The sequence below is a fragment of the Physella acuta genome, unplaced genomic scaffold (genome assembly GCF_028476545.2).
Source record: "Physella acuta isolate Inbredline_101_S28 unplaced genomic scaffold, ASM2847654v3 ptg000100l, whole genome shotgun sequence".
Classification (NCBI taxonomy): Eukaryota; Metazoa; Mollusca; class Gastropoda; family Physidae; genus Physella; species Physella acuta.
The window spans coordinates 183578-199329 of record NW_026731620.1 but is presented as its reverse complement, the minus strand read 5'-3'; the positions used below and the strand labels follow the sequence as shown (position 1 = coordinate 199329).

At 40.5% G+C, this 15752-nt stretch overlaps 1 protein-coding gene across 1 annotated transcript in view; it reads right to left on the bottom strand.

The window, feature by feature from the left end:
• Nucleotides 1-597: 597 nt before the first annotated feature.
• Nucleotides 598-15752, bottom strand: part of LOC131930728 (uncharacterized) — a 105485-nt gene continuing 90330 nt past the window's right edge. The window contains exon 2 of the mRNA XM_059287325.1: nt 598-3578. Coding sequence (XP_059143308.1) covers nt 598-3578 — 2981 coding nt within the window. The remainder of the gene's footprint in view (nt 3579-15752) is intronic.

The window sequence follows — 15752 nt, the reverse complement described above, 5'->3', positions numbered from 1 at the left end:
AGGGCAATATCTAGTTTACTCATAGTTTATATGAAGTGTGTATCTAGAAAGTCGTTCATTTATTTTTGTGTTTTATGTTTTTTCTCCTATTAATACACCGAGAACACGGTATCACGCGTTATATTTACACTGAATATATCTGTCACATATGTGATCCTTACACTAAAATATAACTGTCACATTCGTGATCCTTACACTAAAATATAACTGTCTCATACGTGATCCTTACACTACTATATAGTTGTCAGATTTGTGATGTTTACACAATAATAAAGTTACCATTACATGATCCTTTCACTTATAAAAAAACTGTCACAAACGTGATCCTACCCATGAATAAACATGCCGCACACGTGATCCTTATAAAATTACTTGTATGTAAACATCCTCCGTCTGTTCACGTTATTAAAGCAAGCAATCAAACAAATTGCTGTTAGAATATTGCAAAAGATATTTGAAATATAATCCCAGTCGGGTGTAGAAATACTTGATGTCGCTGTGGTTTATGGGCTGGATGTATGTAGGAGTGTCACATTTCTCTTCTCGTTTGTTGCTGATGGTTAAAGTAGGTTCAACGTTGGTGGCATGATCAGTTGTTTAACAGCGCTGGGGGTTGGCTGGGGTTGGGTTTAGAGGCTGGGGTGGTGGTAGATGATAGGGTTGGTAATAGATGTTGGGGTTGGCAGTAGATGTTGGGGTTGGTAATAGATGCTGGGGTTGGTAGTAGAGGCTGGGGTTGGTAGTAGATGATAGGGTTGGCAGTAGATGTTGGGGTTGACAGTAGAGGCTGGGGTTGGTAGTAGATGTTGGGGTTGGTGGTAGATGATGGGGTTGACAGTAGAGGCTGGGGTTGGTAGTAGATGTTGGGGTTGGTAATAGATGCTGGGGTTGGTAGTAGATGTTGGGGTTGGTAATAGATGCTGGGGTTGGTAGTAGAGGCTGGGGTTGGTAGTAGATGTTGGGGTTGGTAATAGATGCTGGGGTTGGTAGTAGAGGCTGGGGTTGGTAGTAGATGATAGGGTTGGCAGTAGATGTTGGGGTTGGTAATAGATGTTGGGGTTGGTGATAGATGCTGGGGTTGGTAGTAGATGATAGGGTTGGCAGTAGATGTTGGGGTTGACAGTAGAGGCTGGGGTTGGTAGTAGATGCTGGGGTTGGCAGTAGATGTTGGGGTTGGTAATAGATGCTGGGGTTGGTAGTAGAGGCTGGGGTTGGTAGTAGATGATAGGGTTGGCAGTAGATGTTGGGGTTGACAGTAGAGGCTGGGGTTGGTAGTAGATGTTGGGGTTGGTAATAGATGCTGGGGTTGGTAGTAGAGGCTGGGGTTGGTAGTAGATGATAGGGTTGGCAGTAGATGTTGGGGTTGACAGTAGAGGCTGGGGTTGGTAGTAGATGATAGGGTTGGCAGTTGATGTGGGGTTGGTAATAGATGCTGGGGTTGGTAATAGATGCTGGGGTTGGTAGTAGAGGCTGGGGTTGGTAGTAGATGTTGGGGTTGGTAGATGTTGGGGTTGGTAGTAGATGTTGGGGTTGGTAGATGATGGGGTTGGTGGTAGATGATGGGGTTGGTAGATGATGATGGGGTTGGCAGTAGATGATAGGGTTGGTAGTAGATGATGGGGTTGGTAGTAGATGATGGGGTTGGTAATAGATGTTGGGGTTGGTAGATGATGGGGTTGGTGGTAGATGATGGGGTTGGTAATAGATGTTGGGGTTGGTAGATGATGGGGTTGGTGGTAGATGATGGGGTTGGTGGTAGATGATGGGGTTGGTAATAGATGTTGGGGTTGGTAGATGATGGGGTTGGTAGTAGATGTTGGGGTTGGTAGTAGATGCTGGGGTTGGTAGATGATGATGGGGTTGGCAGTAGATGATGGGGTTGGTGGTAGATGATGGGGTTGGTAATAGATGTTGGGGTTGGTAGATGATGGGGTTGGTAGTAGATGTTGGGGTTGGTAGTAGATGCTGGGGTTGGTAATAGATGTTGGGGTTGGTAGATGATGGGGTTGGTGGTAGATGATAGGGTTGGTAGTAGATGTTGGGGTTGGTAGATGATGGGGTTGGTAGATGATGGGGTTGGTAGATGATGATGGGGTTGGCAGTAGATGATGGGGTTGGTGGTAGATGATGGGGTTGGTAGTAGATGATGGGGTTGGTAATAGATGTTGGGGTTGGTAGATGATGGGGTTGGTGGTAGATGATGGGGTTGGTAATAGATGTTGGGGTTGGTAGATGATGGGGTTGGTAGTAGATGTTGGGGTTGGTAGTAGATGCTGGGGTTGGTAATAGATGTTGGGGTTGGTAGATGATGGGGTTGGTGGTAGATGATAGGGTTGGTAGTAGATGTTGGGGTTGGTAGATGATGGGGTTGGTAGATGATGGGGTTGGTAGATGATGATGGGGTTGGTAATAGATGATGGGGTTGGTGGTAGATGATGGGGTTGGTAATAGATGATGGGGTTGGCAGTAGATGATGGGGTTGGTAATAGATGATGGGGTTGGTGGTAGATGATGGGGTTGGTGGTAGATGATAGGGTTGGTAGTAGGTGATGGGGTTGGTAGTAGATGCTGGGGTTGGTAGTAGATGATAGGGTTGGTAGTAGATGCTGGGGTTGGTAGATGTTGGGGTTGGTAGATGATGGGGTTGGTAGTAGATGCTGGGGTTGGTAGATGATGGGGTTGGTAGTAGATGCTGGGGTTGGTAGTAGATGCTGGGGTTGGTGGTAGATGATGGGGTTGGTAGTAGATGATGGGGTTGGTAGATGTTGGGGTTGGTGGTAGATGTTGGGGTTGGTAGATGATGGGGTTGGTAGTAGATGCTGGGGTTGGTAGATGCTGGGGTTGGTAGATGCTGGGGTTGGTAGTAGATGATAGGGTTGGTAGATGTTGGGGTTGGTAGTAGATGCTGGGGTTGGTAGATGTTGGGGTTGGTGGTAGATGTTGGGGTTGGTAGATGATGGGGTTGGTAGTAGATGCTGGGGTTGGTAGTAGAGGCTGGGGTTGGTAGATGTTGGGGTTGGTAGTAGATGCTGGGGTTGGTAGATGTTGGGGTTGGTGGTAGATGTTGGGGTTGGTAGATGATGGGGTTGGTAGTAGATGCTGGGGTTGGTAGTAGATGCTGGGGTTGGTAGATGTTGGGGTTGGTAGATGATGGGGTTGGTAGATGATGGGGTTGGTAGTAGATGCTGGGGTTGGTAGTAGATGCTGGGGTTGGTAGATGTTGGGGTTGGTGGTAGATGTTGGGGTTGGTAGATGTTGGGGTTGGTGGTAGATGTTGGGGTTGGTAGATGATGGGGTTGGTAGTAGATGCTGGGGTTGGTAGTAGATGCTGGGGTTGGTAGATGTTGGGGTTGGTGGTAGATGTTGGGGTTGGTAGATGATGGGGTTGGTAGTAGATGCTGGGGTTGGTAGTAGATGCTGGGGTTGGTAATAGATGATGGGGTTGGCAATAGATGATGGGGTTGGTGGTAGATGATGGGGTTGGTAGATGTTGGGGTTGGTAGATGTTGGGGTTGGTAGTAGATGCTGGGGTTGGTAGATGATGGGGTTGGTGGTAGATGATGGGGTTATGGAACAACCTCCAACACAACAAGTGGCGATAATCCACCAGAATCACTATTGGTGGAGTGTATCCACCACCCACGTGACAGTGTAGACACCCTCTACCCCTAACCATGATATCACCAACACCCTAACCACGTGACACCACCGACACCCTAACCATGATATCACCAACACCCTAACCACGTGACACCACCGACACCCTAACCATGATATCACCAACACCCTAACCACGTGATATCACCGACACCCTAACCACGTGACACCACCGACACCCTAACCATGATATCACCGACACCCTAACCACGTGACACCACTGACACCCTAACCACGTGACACCACCGACACCCTAACCATGATATCACCGACACCCTAACCACGTGACACCACTGACACCCTAACCACGTGACACCACTGACACCCTAACCACTTGACACCACCGACACCCTACCCACTTGACACCACCGACACCCTACCCACTTGACACCACCTAACACCCTAATCACGTGACACCACCGACACCCTACCCACTTGACACCACCTAACACCCTAACCACGTGACACCACCGACACCCTACCCACTTGACACCACCTAACACCCTAATCACGTGACACCACCGACACCCTAATCACGTGACACCACCTAACACCCTAATCACGTGACACCACCGACACCCTACCCACTTGACACCACCGACACCCTACCCACTTGACACCACCTAACACCCTAATCACGTGACACCACCGACACCCTACCCACTTGACACCACCGACAGCCTAACCACGTGACACCACCTAACACCCTAATCACGTGACACCACCGACACCCTACCCACTTGACACCACCGACAGCCTAACCACGTGACACCACCTAACACCCTAATCACGTGACACCACCGACACCCTAACCACGTGACACCACCGACACCCTAACCACGTGATATCACCGACACCCTAACCACGTGATACCACCGACACCCTAACCACGTGATATCACCGACACCCTAACCACGTGACACCACCTCTATAAACGAATGATTCTGTTTCCACAAGCCCCTCTACTAAGTATGACGTGTTGAACCAGTGCTCCACAGGCAGGGGCTGTAATCCACTCGCTGCTCAAAGTTGATGGAAGGTTTAACTCCCCTTATCAGTCGAGTCTTTAGTCCCGCTATCTCGAGTCGGCGAGAAAGCCCGGGTAATTTCAAGGGGATCCGGACCCCTGCTCGCAGGGGTCATCGATGGTACGGGATCTCGCCCGTGATACGAGATGTCGTCTGCGATACGAGATCTCGCTTAAGATACGGGATCTCGCCTGTGACGCGAGATTTTCGCGTGGCTATCTCGTAAGGTGGGATAGTTCTAATGTGAAATTAGTGAATAGTGAATCAAAGCGCACGTGTAGGGGAGGGGAGAGGGGGACGGGGGGAGGGCGATGGTAGAAGTTTATGAGTAAGGTTCGTGCTAAAATATTTGTTAGGGGGAATTGGAGACGAGATTCTACTCGATGAGATCGATGGATGAACGGGTTTTTACTTTTCAATCACCAAATGGCTTTGTACAAGGACACAGTTTCCTTTTTTTTCAAAGCGTTGAAAGTGAATTTTTTATTTTAAATTGGGTGCAGTTGGAGTTATGACTGCAAAAACGACTTGAGTAAAAATATATAACGACCGCAGTTCAAAAGTCGCAGTGTGTCACGTGAGTTAAAGTCCGAATGGCCATTAAAATGTTCTCCTGGAGGTCATTAAAACAGGAAACATTAACGGGGAACAGACGTGTCACCATGTCGCATGGAGAGAACTTACCTACGAGGTACAGTGCCAGGAAATCTGATAAGATGAAATGGGAAGACAACCAGTGTTTCTTTCAGGCATCTCTTTTGGGGGCGGGGATGGGGGGGGGGGCAATATACTTTGTATATAAAATATATACTTTAACAATTGTCTTGAGTTTACTTCTAAATTATGGGCAATGATTTTTAGCTTGCTCAAACAGTTAATTAAACCGCTGACTACGGTAGACAACAGTTAAACCCTGTCTATGACTGACAGAAGTTAAACCCTGAAAGTGACTGATACAAGTGACAACTGATAATCCGCTTAAACAGATTACCCCCCCCCCCCCCACACACACATATACTTCATATCACCACTGCTTATTACACTGCAACTAAACAACAACAACTGTCATTTGCTGTCAACTCTCTGAATCAAGTATCTGATCAACACTGCTGGAATAAGCATCGACGTTATAGTGTGCATTACGTTAGCACATATGTTGAGTATTTTGTTGACCGTATATAAACCTACGTAAACACGTCAACATTGATCATATAAAGAGCATGTATTAGCATACGTTGTAACAAATAAAACTAATGCCACATTATGATGTGACCTTGGGACTAATGTTACAACCGTAACTAAAAACTATTCTCAAGTCAATCGACCCAAAATGTCAAGGTCAGACTGGAGTTGTGTCTGTGAAACAGTAGATTGTATCGTTGGGTTGGTTTTCATACGGGGGGGGGTGAGAGGGGTGAGAGGAGGAGGGGAGTGGATAGAGGTAGGAGGAGGGGAGAGAAAGGAGGAGGGTAGAGGTGGGAGGGAAGATTTAGGAGGGGAGAGGTAGAGGGGAGAGGTAGAGGGGAGAGAAAGGAGGAGGGGAGAGGAGAGGTAGGAGATGGGGAAAGAGGTAGCAGGTGAGAGGTGCGCAGTGGCGTAGCGAGGTCGGGTGTCACCAGAGGCGTAGCGACCCTTCCCGGGGACAAACTTTCAAGTTTTCGATTTGCACCCCCCCCCCTCAAACTTTCGATTTGCACCCCCCCTCAAGTTTTTCTCTATATATTTTGCTACTTTTTGCCTTGGTGTCACCCCTCTAAATGGTGTCACCCGGTGCTGTCCGCACCCCCCGCCCCCCCCCCCCTCGCTACGCCCCTGGAGGTGGGAGGGGCGATTTAGGAGGGGAGAGGTAGAGGGGAGATGAAGGAGGGGAGATTTAGGAGGAGGGGAGAGGTAGTGGGGAGAGGTAAAGGGGCGATTTAGGAGGAGGGGAGAGGTAGAGGGGAGAGGTAAAGGGGAGATTTAGGAGGAGAAGAGATATAGAGGGGAGATGTAGACGGGAGATGTAGGAGAAGGAGACGAGAGAGTAACATGAAACCTAATGGCGAGGGCTCTGTCTGACACATAGCTAAAACCTGACATCAAAATACTGACAGTGAGATGTCAACAATGTCAAACCTGACTTAAAATGCTGACATCGTACTATGGTAACGTTGTAATAATCGTTACCAGTGACATCCATATTTGTTTCAGTGTTATCAACATACCAAGAAAAGTTTCAGTGTTACCAACATACCAAGAAAAGTTTCAGTGTTACCAACATACCAAGAAAAATAAATCAATATGACGACGTGTATTGATTTTAAAAATTCTGTCTTTAGTATGTCAACACCCAGATCAACGTGACATACATTTTTAATAGGAAGGAACATTTAGATAACGCTACCAACATTCCGACAGATAGATCAATCGTACATACATGTGTTGAGATTTTTTTTTCTCTTTTGTACAAGCAGCATCAGGAGAACTATAATAATAGAGTCATTAACTGTGTTCTAAGGTCAGGATAAACTTGGTGCGAAAACCTACCACCCCACCCCACCACCCCACCGGAAGCCACCATCAACATGGTACAGTTATTGACATGTTTGCTGCAGTTGGTAATGACTAGACGGAGTAAGGGCAGGTTTAGACATTAAGATAGGTGGAGTCTAGGGGTGGACTTACTAGTGTAAAGAAGAGTAGAGATTTTGTCAAGTTGTAACATGAAATTTGCCAAGTGGAGTAGAGATTTTGTCAAGTAGAATCAAAACATTTGACAAGTGGAGTAGAGGTTTTGTCAAGTACAGTAGAGATTTTGTCAAGTGGAATTAAAACATTTGACAAGTGGACTCGTGATTTCATCAAGTGAAGTCAAGCCTTACTTTGGAAATAAGTAAATAAGACTAACTTCATAAATAAGACGTGGAAATAGACTAGCTTTAGTTTAACAACATTAAGACTTGCTTTTGTTAAGCGGAATAATAGCATACAATTTTTGTCCACTGGAAATGGGAGATAATTAGTCAAGTGCAGAAAAGCGCCAACACATCTGGCTTGTCAAAATATTTGGAGACGACAGCCTTGGGCCTTAATTAAAATCTATTTTCAAACTTCGATTCACGTTGTTTATATGGGCTGTCGAGGAAAACATTTTAATTGTTGTTGTTTTTTTTTAATTAGGCCTAGTTATTTCTATATTTAGGGATGAAAATATGCGATTCAATAAAAATAAATCTTTATTTTGTTCAATAAAATTCTGCTAGAAGACAATTTCTTGGTTCGTTTTGGGTTGTATTAAAACAAAACAAGTTAATTAAAAAAGTCTAGTGACATTTGTGCGCAATTTCCTTATGTTATCTAAAAATAGCTCTGACGTATAATGTTGGGGTGCGTTCAAGCTAGAAGAACAATCGGTTTGTAGGTGTTTATGTAATTTTAAAATGTGTGACCGAACGAGAGAATATTTTTGAAAACTTTCTTCGGCAATATTGTTCTAAATTATGACAGGAATCGATTGGTACATGTTTCAAGTCGCTAAGTGGTCTGGTTGCCGAGATATGGGCCAAAAACTGCATTTTTTCGAGGTTTTTTGGCTTTTACGGGAAATACATGAAAGAAACCCGGAATTTTTATGGCCTATGCTCATTCTCGTAACTTGCTTAACATAATTGCTTTTGAAACTAGTCATCGATATTGCTTCGTTGAGGAGGAGATACGACTTAAAGCCCGGACACACATTCATCCATACATTCATTCATCCATCCATCCATCCATTCCCAGAAATGACGAGTTAATAAACGCAATTCTCCAGAATGGAAATTGCGCTAAAAACTGGTATTTAGTGCTTGTCTTAATCATATACAGCTGTTTTCTAGAGGCTCATGTGAAATATGTAATTGTACTTTTAAAATCGATTGACTGATACAACAAAGTTGAATAGCAATCTGATCAAACACGTTTTGTTAAAAGATACTGAATGGTTGAGTTCCAAACATCAGGGCGCTTACTGGCTAGTGTAATCGTTGCAACAATTACACATATGTATGTGTGTAATCATTACAACAGTTACAAGCTTTTATGTGTGTAATTGTTGCAACAGTTATGCATATCTCTGCAACATCTACTCAAGTTCGTCAGATTAACATTTCGAGTAATTTCTTTTTTCTAAAATAGCAACATTGATAAAAACGTATAGCAGCTCAATTATGTTTTTCATGAGTAATTTTTGCAAAAACTTAATTTCTGTGGCTAAATTTGGCAAAATCTCGATTTTTGTTATATATATATATATATATATATATATATATATATATATATATATATATATATATATATATATATATATAAATATACATATATATATGTATATATAGATATATAAATATATATATGTATATTTATATATATGTATATATATATATATATATATATATATATATATATATATATATATATATATATATATATATATATATATATATATATATATATATATATATATATATATATGCGTGTGTTACATATGTATATATATATATATATATATGCGTGTGTTACATATGTATATATATATATATATATATATATACATATATATATATATATATATATATATATATATGTATATATATACATATATATATATATACATTGTCTTCATATATATATATATATATATATATATATATATATATATATATATATATATATATATATATATATATATATATATATATATATATATATATATGTATGTATATGATGAGTTCCTTTAGAAAAGCTCCACTAGGGACAGGTAGAGAGAAGACAACTCCCACAAATGCTCCCACTGAAGGCTGAACATAATCTAATGCAGGAGAACAAGGGCGACAACAAGTAAAATGGTGTGTCGATGCTAAGGGCGCTAACTCTTCCCAACCCCCCCCCCCCCCCTCCCTCCCCCCGAAAAATATAGGTCGAGGAGGTGACGAGAGAAATCAAGTTTTAGAGTAATTGATCTCGGATTGGCTGAACTGGTCACGTGACCAAAGTCCCGCTAGATTGGAGTCGTGTGAAGAGACTTGGAGAACTTCTTGGAAGTTTAGGGGGGAAGAAAAAACTTTGATAATTTTCTTTAATTTTTGGATGGTGTTTTTGGTGTTTATAATTAAAAGAGTTGAGATTTAGGGATTCGTATTGTGTGTCGTGTTGACCTTAACGCAGTCGGAGAAATTTGAAATTTGTTGTGTTTTTAAGCCACATCCGCGACCACCTGAGACGTTGATGAAACCCGAAATTTTGTTTTAAATTTCTTTTATTTTAATTTCAATTTTTCAAAATGAAAGTTTGATTGATGAAATAAAATATCAAATAAAAAAGGGTGATTGAATTTTTTCTTAAATTTCGAATCGTGCGAGGAAGCAAAAATAGAAGTGATAAAACAAATGTAAAAATCTTTGAATTAAAAAGATTTCAAATACACCGAAAATAAAACAAATTATCTTTCTTTAAAGAAATAATAATTTTTAAAGACAATTATCCGCCCCTTATTAAATTTCGTGTTCTCTTCGCAGTTAAATCCTTGAGTCACTACAGTCATATGACTGCTGAGTCAATACAGTCACATGACTTGAGAGCTACTACAGTCACATGACTGTTGAGTCACTTCAGTCACATGACTTGAGAGTCACTTCAGTCACATGACTTGAGAGTCACTTCAGTCACATGACTTGAGAGTCACTACAGTCACATGACTGGTGAATCACTACAGTCACATGACTGGTCAAAAGATCGCTAGAACCGGATTCTGCTGTCCTTTTGAATTTAGAATTCAGTAATTCTTAATAAGTAATGTAATATCTAATTAAGTTAAAAATCACAGACTGTCTTAGGAAACGAATCAGGACTGATGAACGAAATCACTGCATTAGAAGTTGGTCGAAATTGAGTTACAGTTTTGCCGTAAACAACATTGTGATATATGTGAACACAATAAAAAGTAGTATTGGTTTCAAAATTGTGAAACGAAAACAGTTCAATCGCTGTCTTATTGTTAAAAGTCAAAAACACATTGAGTCTGTATATAGGTTAATTGGGTATTTTGATCACAAACTGTGAAATGGTATATACTTTATTTGTGGATCGTTAAATATTATTTAACATGAACTTTTATTTTATTTGATGGTATTGGGAGTGGTAGAGATTAGTGGCATATATACAGTGTTTCTTCAAGACTTTTTTTCTCTTTTTCTCTTGGGGGGGGGGGGGGGGGGGGACTTTGAATTTTCGGGGACTAAAATTTCCTGGGGAGGGGGGGGGGACGACACTGGGAAAAGTATATATTTTCTGTATAAACTTTAGTTCCGGGGGGGGAGGGGTCGGGGGGTAGTAGACGTTTTTCGGGGCTTGTACTATATTTCTATCTAGATTGGTTAGATAATAAGGTTGACAAATATAAGGCGCTGCTATTTTTGTTTCTAGAGAGGTAGTGTGTTTTATTCCCCCCTAATACATTAAAGAAACCTATACAAAGCTAAGCAGCTATCAGTGAGACCTACAGTGATTGGTTGGAGCTTAAGCCAACATTTATAAATATTACATTAACAATTATTTATATTGTGAAGTGTTTTGGTGTTTTGTTCAGTAAAGTTGAAGTCAATATTTCATGTATGTTTTCTCTAGCACTCCTTACATCTATTTATAAAAGTTAGGTTTTTTAAACTAAAAGTCTTGTTTATGTGACGACCCGTGTTTTTATTCAAGCGATTTCTTTGTTTTACTAGCACAGAAGCCCGTAGTTCTTCGGGCAGGAAAATAATATTTCAAAAATGAAATGTCAGCAATAAGCTTTTAGCGTCTAATTAATGTTTTTTAGCAAAATAGAAAATCAAGTCATATGCATCGATATTTTATTTAGAGTTACTTAGTTCTCTAGATTTTTACTTTCTCGAATACGAAGTAAAGAGGAAGCATTAGTATCGTGCAAAAAATCGAAATCGAGATTTTCACAAATCTCGACATTCTACACCTCCATGAATCGGAAAAACAAAGTTTTGAAATTTTGTCCGTATGTCTGTGTATGTGTGTATGTTTGTGTGTTTGTATTGTTACGTACCCCCTTCTCTAATCCTTTCGAACTAGTCAGGGGATCGTAAACAAGAAGAAGAAAAATAAAAATGAATAAAAGCCAACTTCAGTAATCTCTATTTATTGCCACAAATTACACACTTAAAGTTAACCCGCCACCGAAGTACAACTATCAGAAATATACACAACTATCTACAACAACTAAAGTCCTTAATACGACTGCCCTACTTGTCCCTAACTGTCAAGCCTAGCCTAGGTCTAGTACATGTCGTGGCTTTCCACTAGCTCACAGAGACGACCCATGTCTGTCTCCTCTAAACCTAGCTATCCGAGACGTGTCCGTCCGTCTCCGTGTGTGTGTCCCGAGTGTCTCGAGAGTGTCCCCCTCTACCCTCCTAAAGTACTCGTCCCCCGTTCTACACCGTGGGAACGATTTTAATTAAGGCCTGACCCTAGGTCATATCCGTCCATGACGGTCCCCTCGGTCCCGTCCGATCTGGAAGGTTTACCCAGCCGTAAACCACGGACCGTCACTAGCCTAGGTCAAGCATCAACGGTCAGCCCGTGGTGTCACCAGGTAATTTATGGGCTGTTGGCCACGTTACTACCCGAGTCCCGAAGACTCCAATTCTGCCACGCCCACAGCGTGTAATCTAATCCGTGGTGTGGCCGTCAAGACCCCAGACTCTCACGGCCTATGCTGGCCAGTGCATTAACATGCCTAAGCATTTCATTTTAATTACCTGGCCCTCCTCGATGGGGCCAAACACAGGTAAAGATCCATTGGGATCGTAACAGTATGTGTGTGTGGATGTGTGTGTGTGTGTCTGTCAACACGATAACATTATCACCTTAAGAGCTAGGTTGATGAAAATTCAGATATAAGTATTGTATCAAATTTGTAGTTTTGCGATTTCCGATTACCGGAAGTGAATTTATTCTACTTTTGATTTTTCAAAAGCCTATTACTTAAGTATTGTTTCAGATAGATAGATGAAATATTACAAATAAGTAAAAGATCAAAATCTCTGCCTTCTTTCAAAGTTTTATTAATTTCTGTTTACCGGAAGTAGTTCACTAGGTGCGAATTTCTTTTCTCCACGAGATTCTGTTCTATTTTAAAATGTTTAAGTCATTACAAATGATTTTAAAATTTGCAATAACACGTATTAATAACAAAGTTTTTGTGTAACAGTACACTACTATTTAAATTATATAAAGAAAAGATTTATATGAACTATTTTGTTTTAAATATTTTTTTTTTAGTATTTTATTTTAAATCTCAAATATTTTTTTTTAAATATCAAATATTTTATTTTAAATATTTTAGTATCATTTTTTTTAAACAGCTGTCCTACATTTTTAATATTTCAATTTATATGTTTTGCTTCGAATATTCAATTTAAAACTAGTTATTTTATTGCAAATAAAATATAGTTTAAATATTTTTTTAAAAATTTCATTCAAATTTTTAAAATAGTTTTTCACAATTTTTAAAAATTCCAAACATAACTATGAAAAGAATATTTTCTTTAGTTTTACAAGTTAACGAGATGGAAATTATTATATTAACAGTCAATGCCAAAGTTTTCTTTGTGATGTCTGAAACTGATTGAGATTTGAGTACCAGTTCTTCTGTGTTTGTCAGAACACGTGAGAAAGAAATAATTTTTACTGGTAACGCTTTAACGTGTAACATAACCCTACCAATTACGACACCTGAGTTTCTTGCAGACATTTTGCTTCTTGAGTGGGCATGGGGTAGGGGCGGACCTAAATTTGCGGGGGAGGGGCATTATATATTTTTTAAAAAAAAGATTATTTACATTTTTAAAAATTTGTTTGTAAATATATTTTGAACATACTATTTTTTCCAATACAATTTTAACATAACGCGAGTAAAAAATAATAAATAATGTGTTTCGGATGATTAGACAGCGCAATTTTCCCCATTTCGTCAGCAATTGTTATAAATTTGAATGTTTGTTTTCTCCAAATTTTTTCTCAAAGAACGAATCAATTAGTCCTGAGTTATCGCCCCTGGGTTCGTGGCATGCCGACCTGGACGGGGCGTGGACAGTGAGTGTTAGGTCACTAATTGTCTTCTGCAGATAAACTGATTGGGGGCATTTTCTTTTAACCCTTTGAAAACAATGAGTTCATTGACTTGTTGATGTTTAAACTCGTTCTATTTGAAAATTGTTACCTTTAAAGATCTAAGGTTAATATTTTTGTTTTTAAAATTATCTGTAATTAAAATAAAAGTATTATATTATTTCTTCAACACTTCGTTTCATATTTAGATGAACGACGTAGGTTTCGAATGTTTGTTAAACTATCTATTTTAAAATATCTTTGATAAACCACTAATTTAACATAAGGAGGTTAAACCAGCTAACTTAACATTTCTTAGATATACCACTTAGTTTAACATACTTTAGTTAGGCAATTTAAATGTACATATTTTTTTTGAACTATTTAAATTAACGTATGTTAGCTAAATTATTTAGTTTAACATACTTTGGTTAAACCATCTTCTTCTTCGATCTAAATTTTAGTGTTGGAAGGGATTTCCTCCAACACAATTAAGCGTTACGTGTCAACTGGTTATGCGCCATTGAGGTCATTGACTCCGATTTCAGCCTGCTTTTCTTTCTGGATTTGCTTCCATAGCCTTTGTCCAACCAAGAACAATCTACAAGGCAGCAGTTGTTTAATTTTGGAGTTGTCTCTCCAAGATGAATTGCTGTCCCCAGCTAACAAGCCTCATCTGCCCGAGGGTTCGAACTCGAGACTTTTCGGTTTAGCAACCATGAGTTTTACCGACTCGACCATATTTTGTTAAACCCTCTCGTTTAATGTCCCAGTTTTGTAACCACCACAATAACCGTTCCAGCACTGTTAATTAGCCACGTAAAGATGTAAAGATTAAATGCACTTAATTAATTCTTGAGTGTAAATCGCCAGCCGCCTGTAAATTAACCTGAATGATAGCTGCGAATCGCCATGTTTTCCTCTAAATAATTTCATTAGCTTTGATGTTGAACATAAACACGACAGCGTGCGTTTCGTTTAAAGGTTGTCGTCTTTCTAGCACGGCATGTAATGGTGTTGTTAATACAATCTGGCCACTTGAATGGTGTTGTTTAAAAAATCTGGCCACTTGGTTTGGTCTACTTGGCGTGGGGGAGTTAATTTTAGTCACGAAAACTCGATCAAATTTTACACGATTTTCGCGGAGAAGTTGAATCGTGTTGGATGCGGACATTACCTTGACGCGCGGGGTGGTTTTCTGGTGGTAATTTAAGAATCGTGTTGTTTGTAGGTGGTAATTTAAGAATCGTGTTGTTTGTAGGTGGTAATTTAAGAATCGTGTTGTTTGTAGGTGGTAATTTAAGAATCGTGTTGTTTGTAGGTGGTAATTTAAGAATCGTGTTGTTTGTAGGTGGTAATTTAAGAATCGTGTTGTTTGTAGGTGGTAATTTAAGAATCGTGTTGTTTGTAGGTGGTAATTTAAGATTAGGGTGGTTTGTAAATGGCGTTGGGCGGTTTTCGGATGGTAATTTAAGAATCGATGCTTTGTGGGTGGTAATTTAACAATCGTGTGATTTTTTGGGTGGTAAATTAACATGTAGATAGAATGTTTGCGACACTTGAGCCAGTAGAATTCAGTGCAAGCCACAATGACAGCAGTAATAGCCAGCTCACACAAACAAGCGCGCACATACGTACACACAGAACGTACACGCACATACGCATACACAGAACGTACACGCACATACGTACACACAGAACGTGCACGCACATACGTACACACAGAACGTACACGCACATACGCGTACACAAGCACGCACGCAAAAATCATATACACACGCACGCACACACACACACACACACACACACACACACACACATAGATAGTACATAGTTGAAAACAGATATTCCCCGCCCCACTCACAGGACTCGATCTAACCCCAGGGGCTGAGTGTTTCTTTGACGGTTGGTGGTGTCTGGAGACTACCC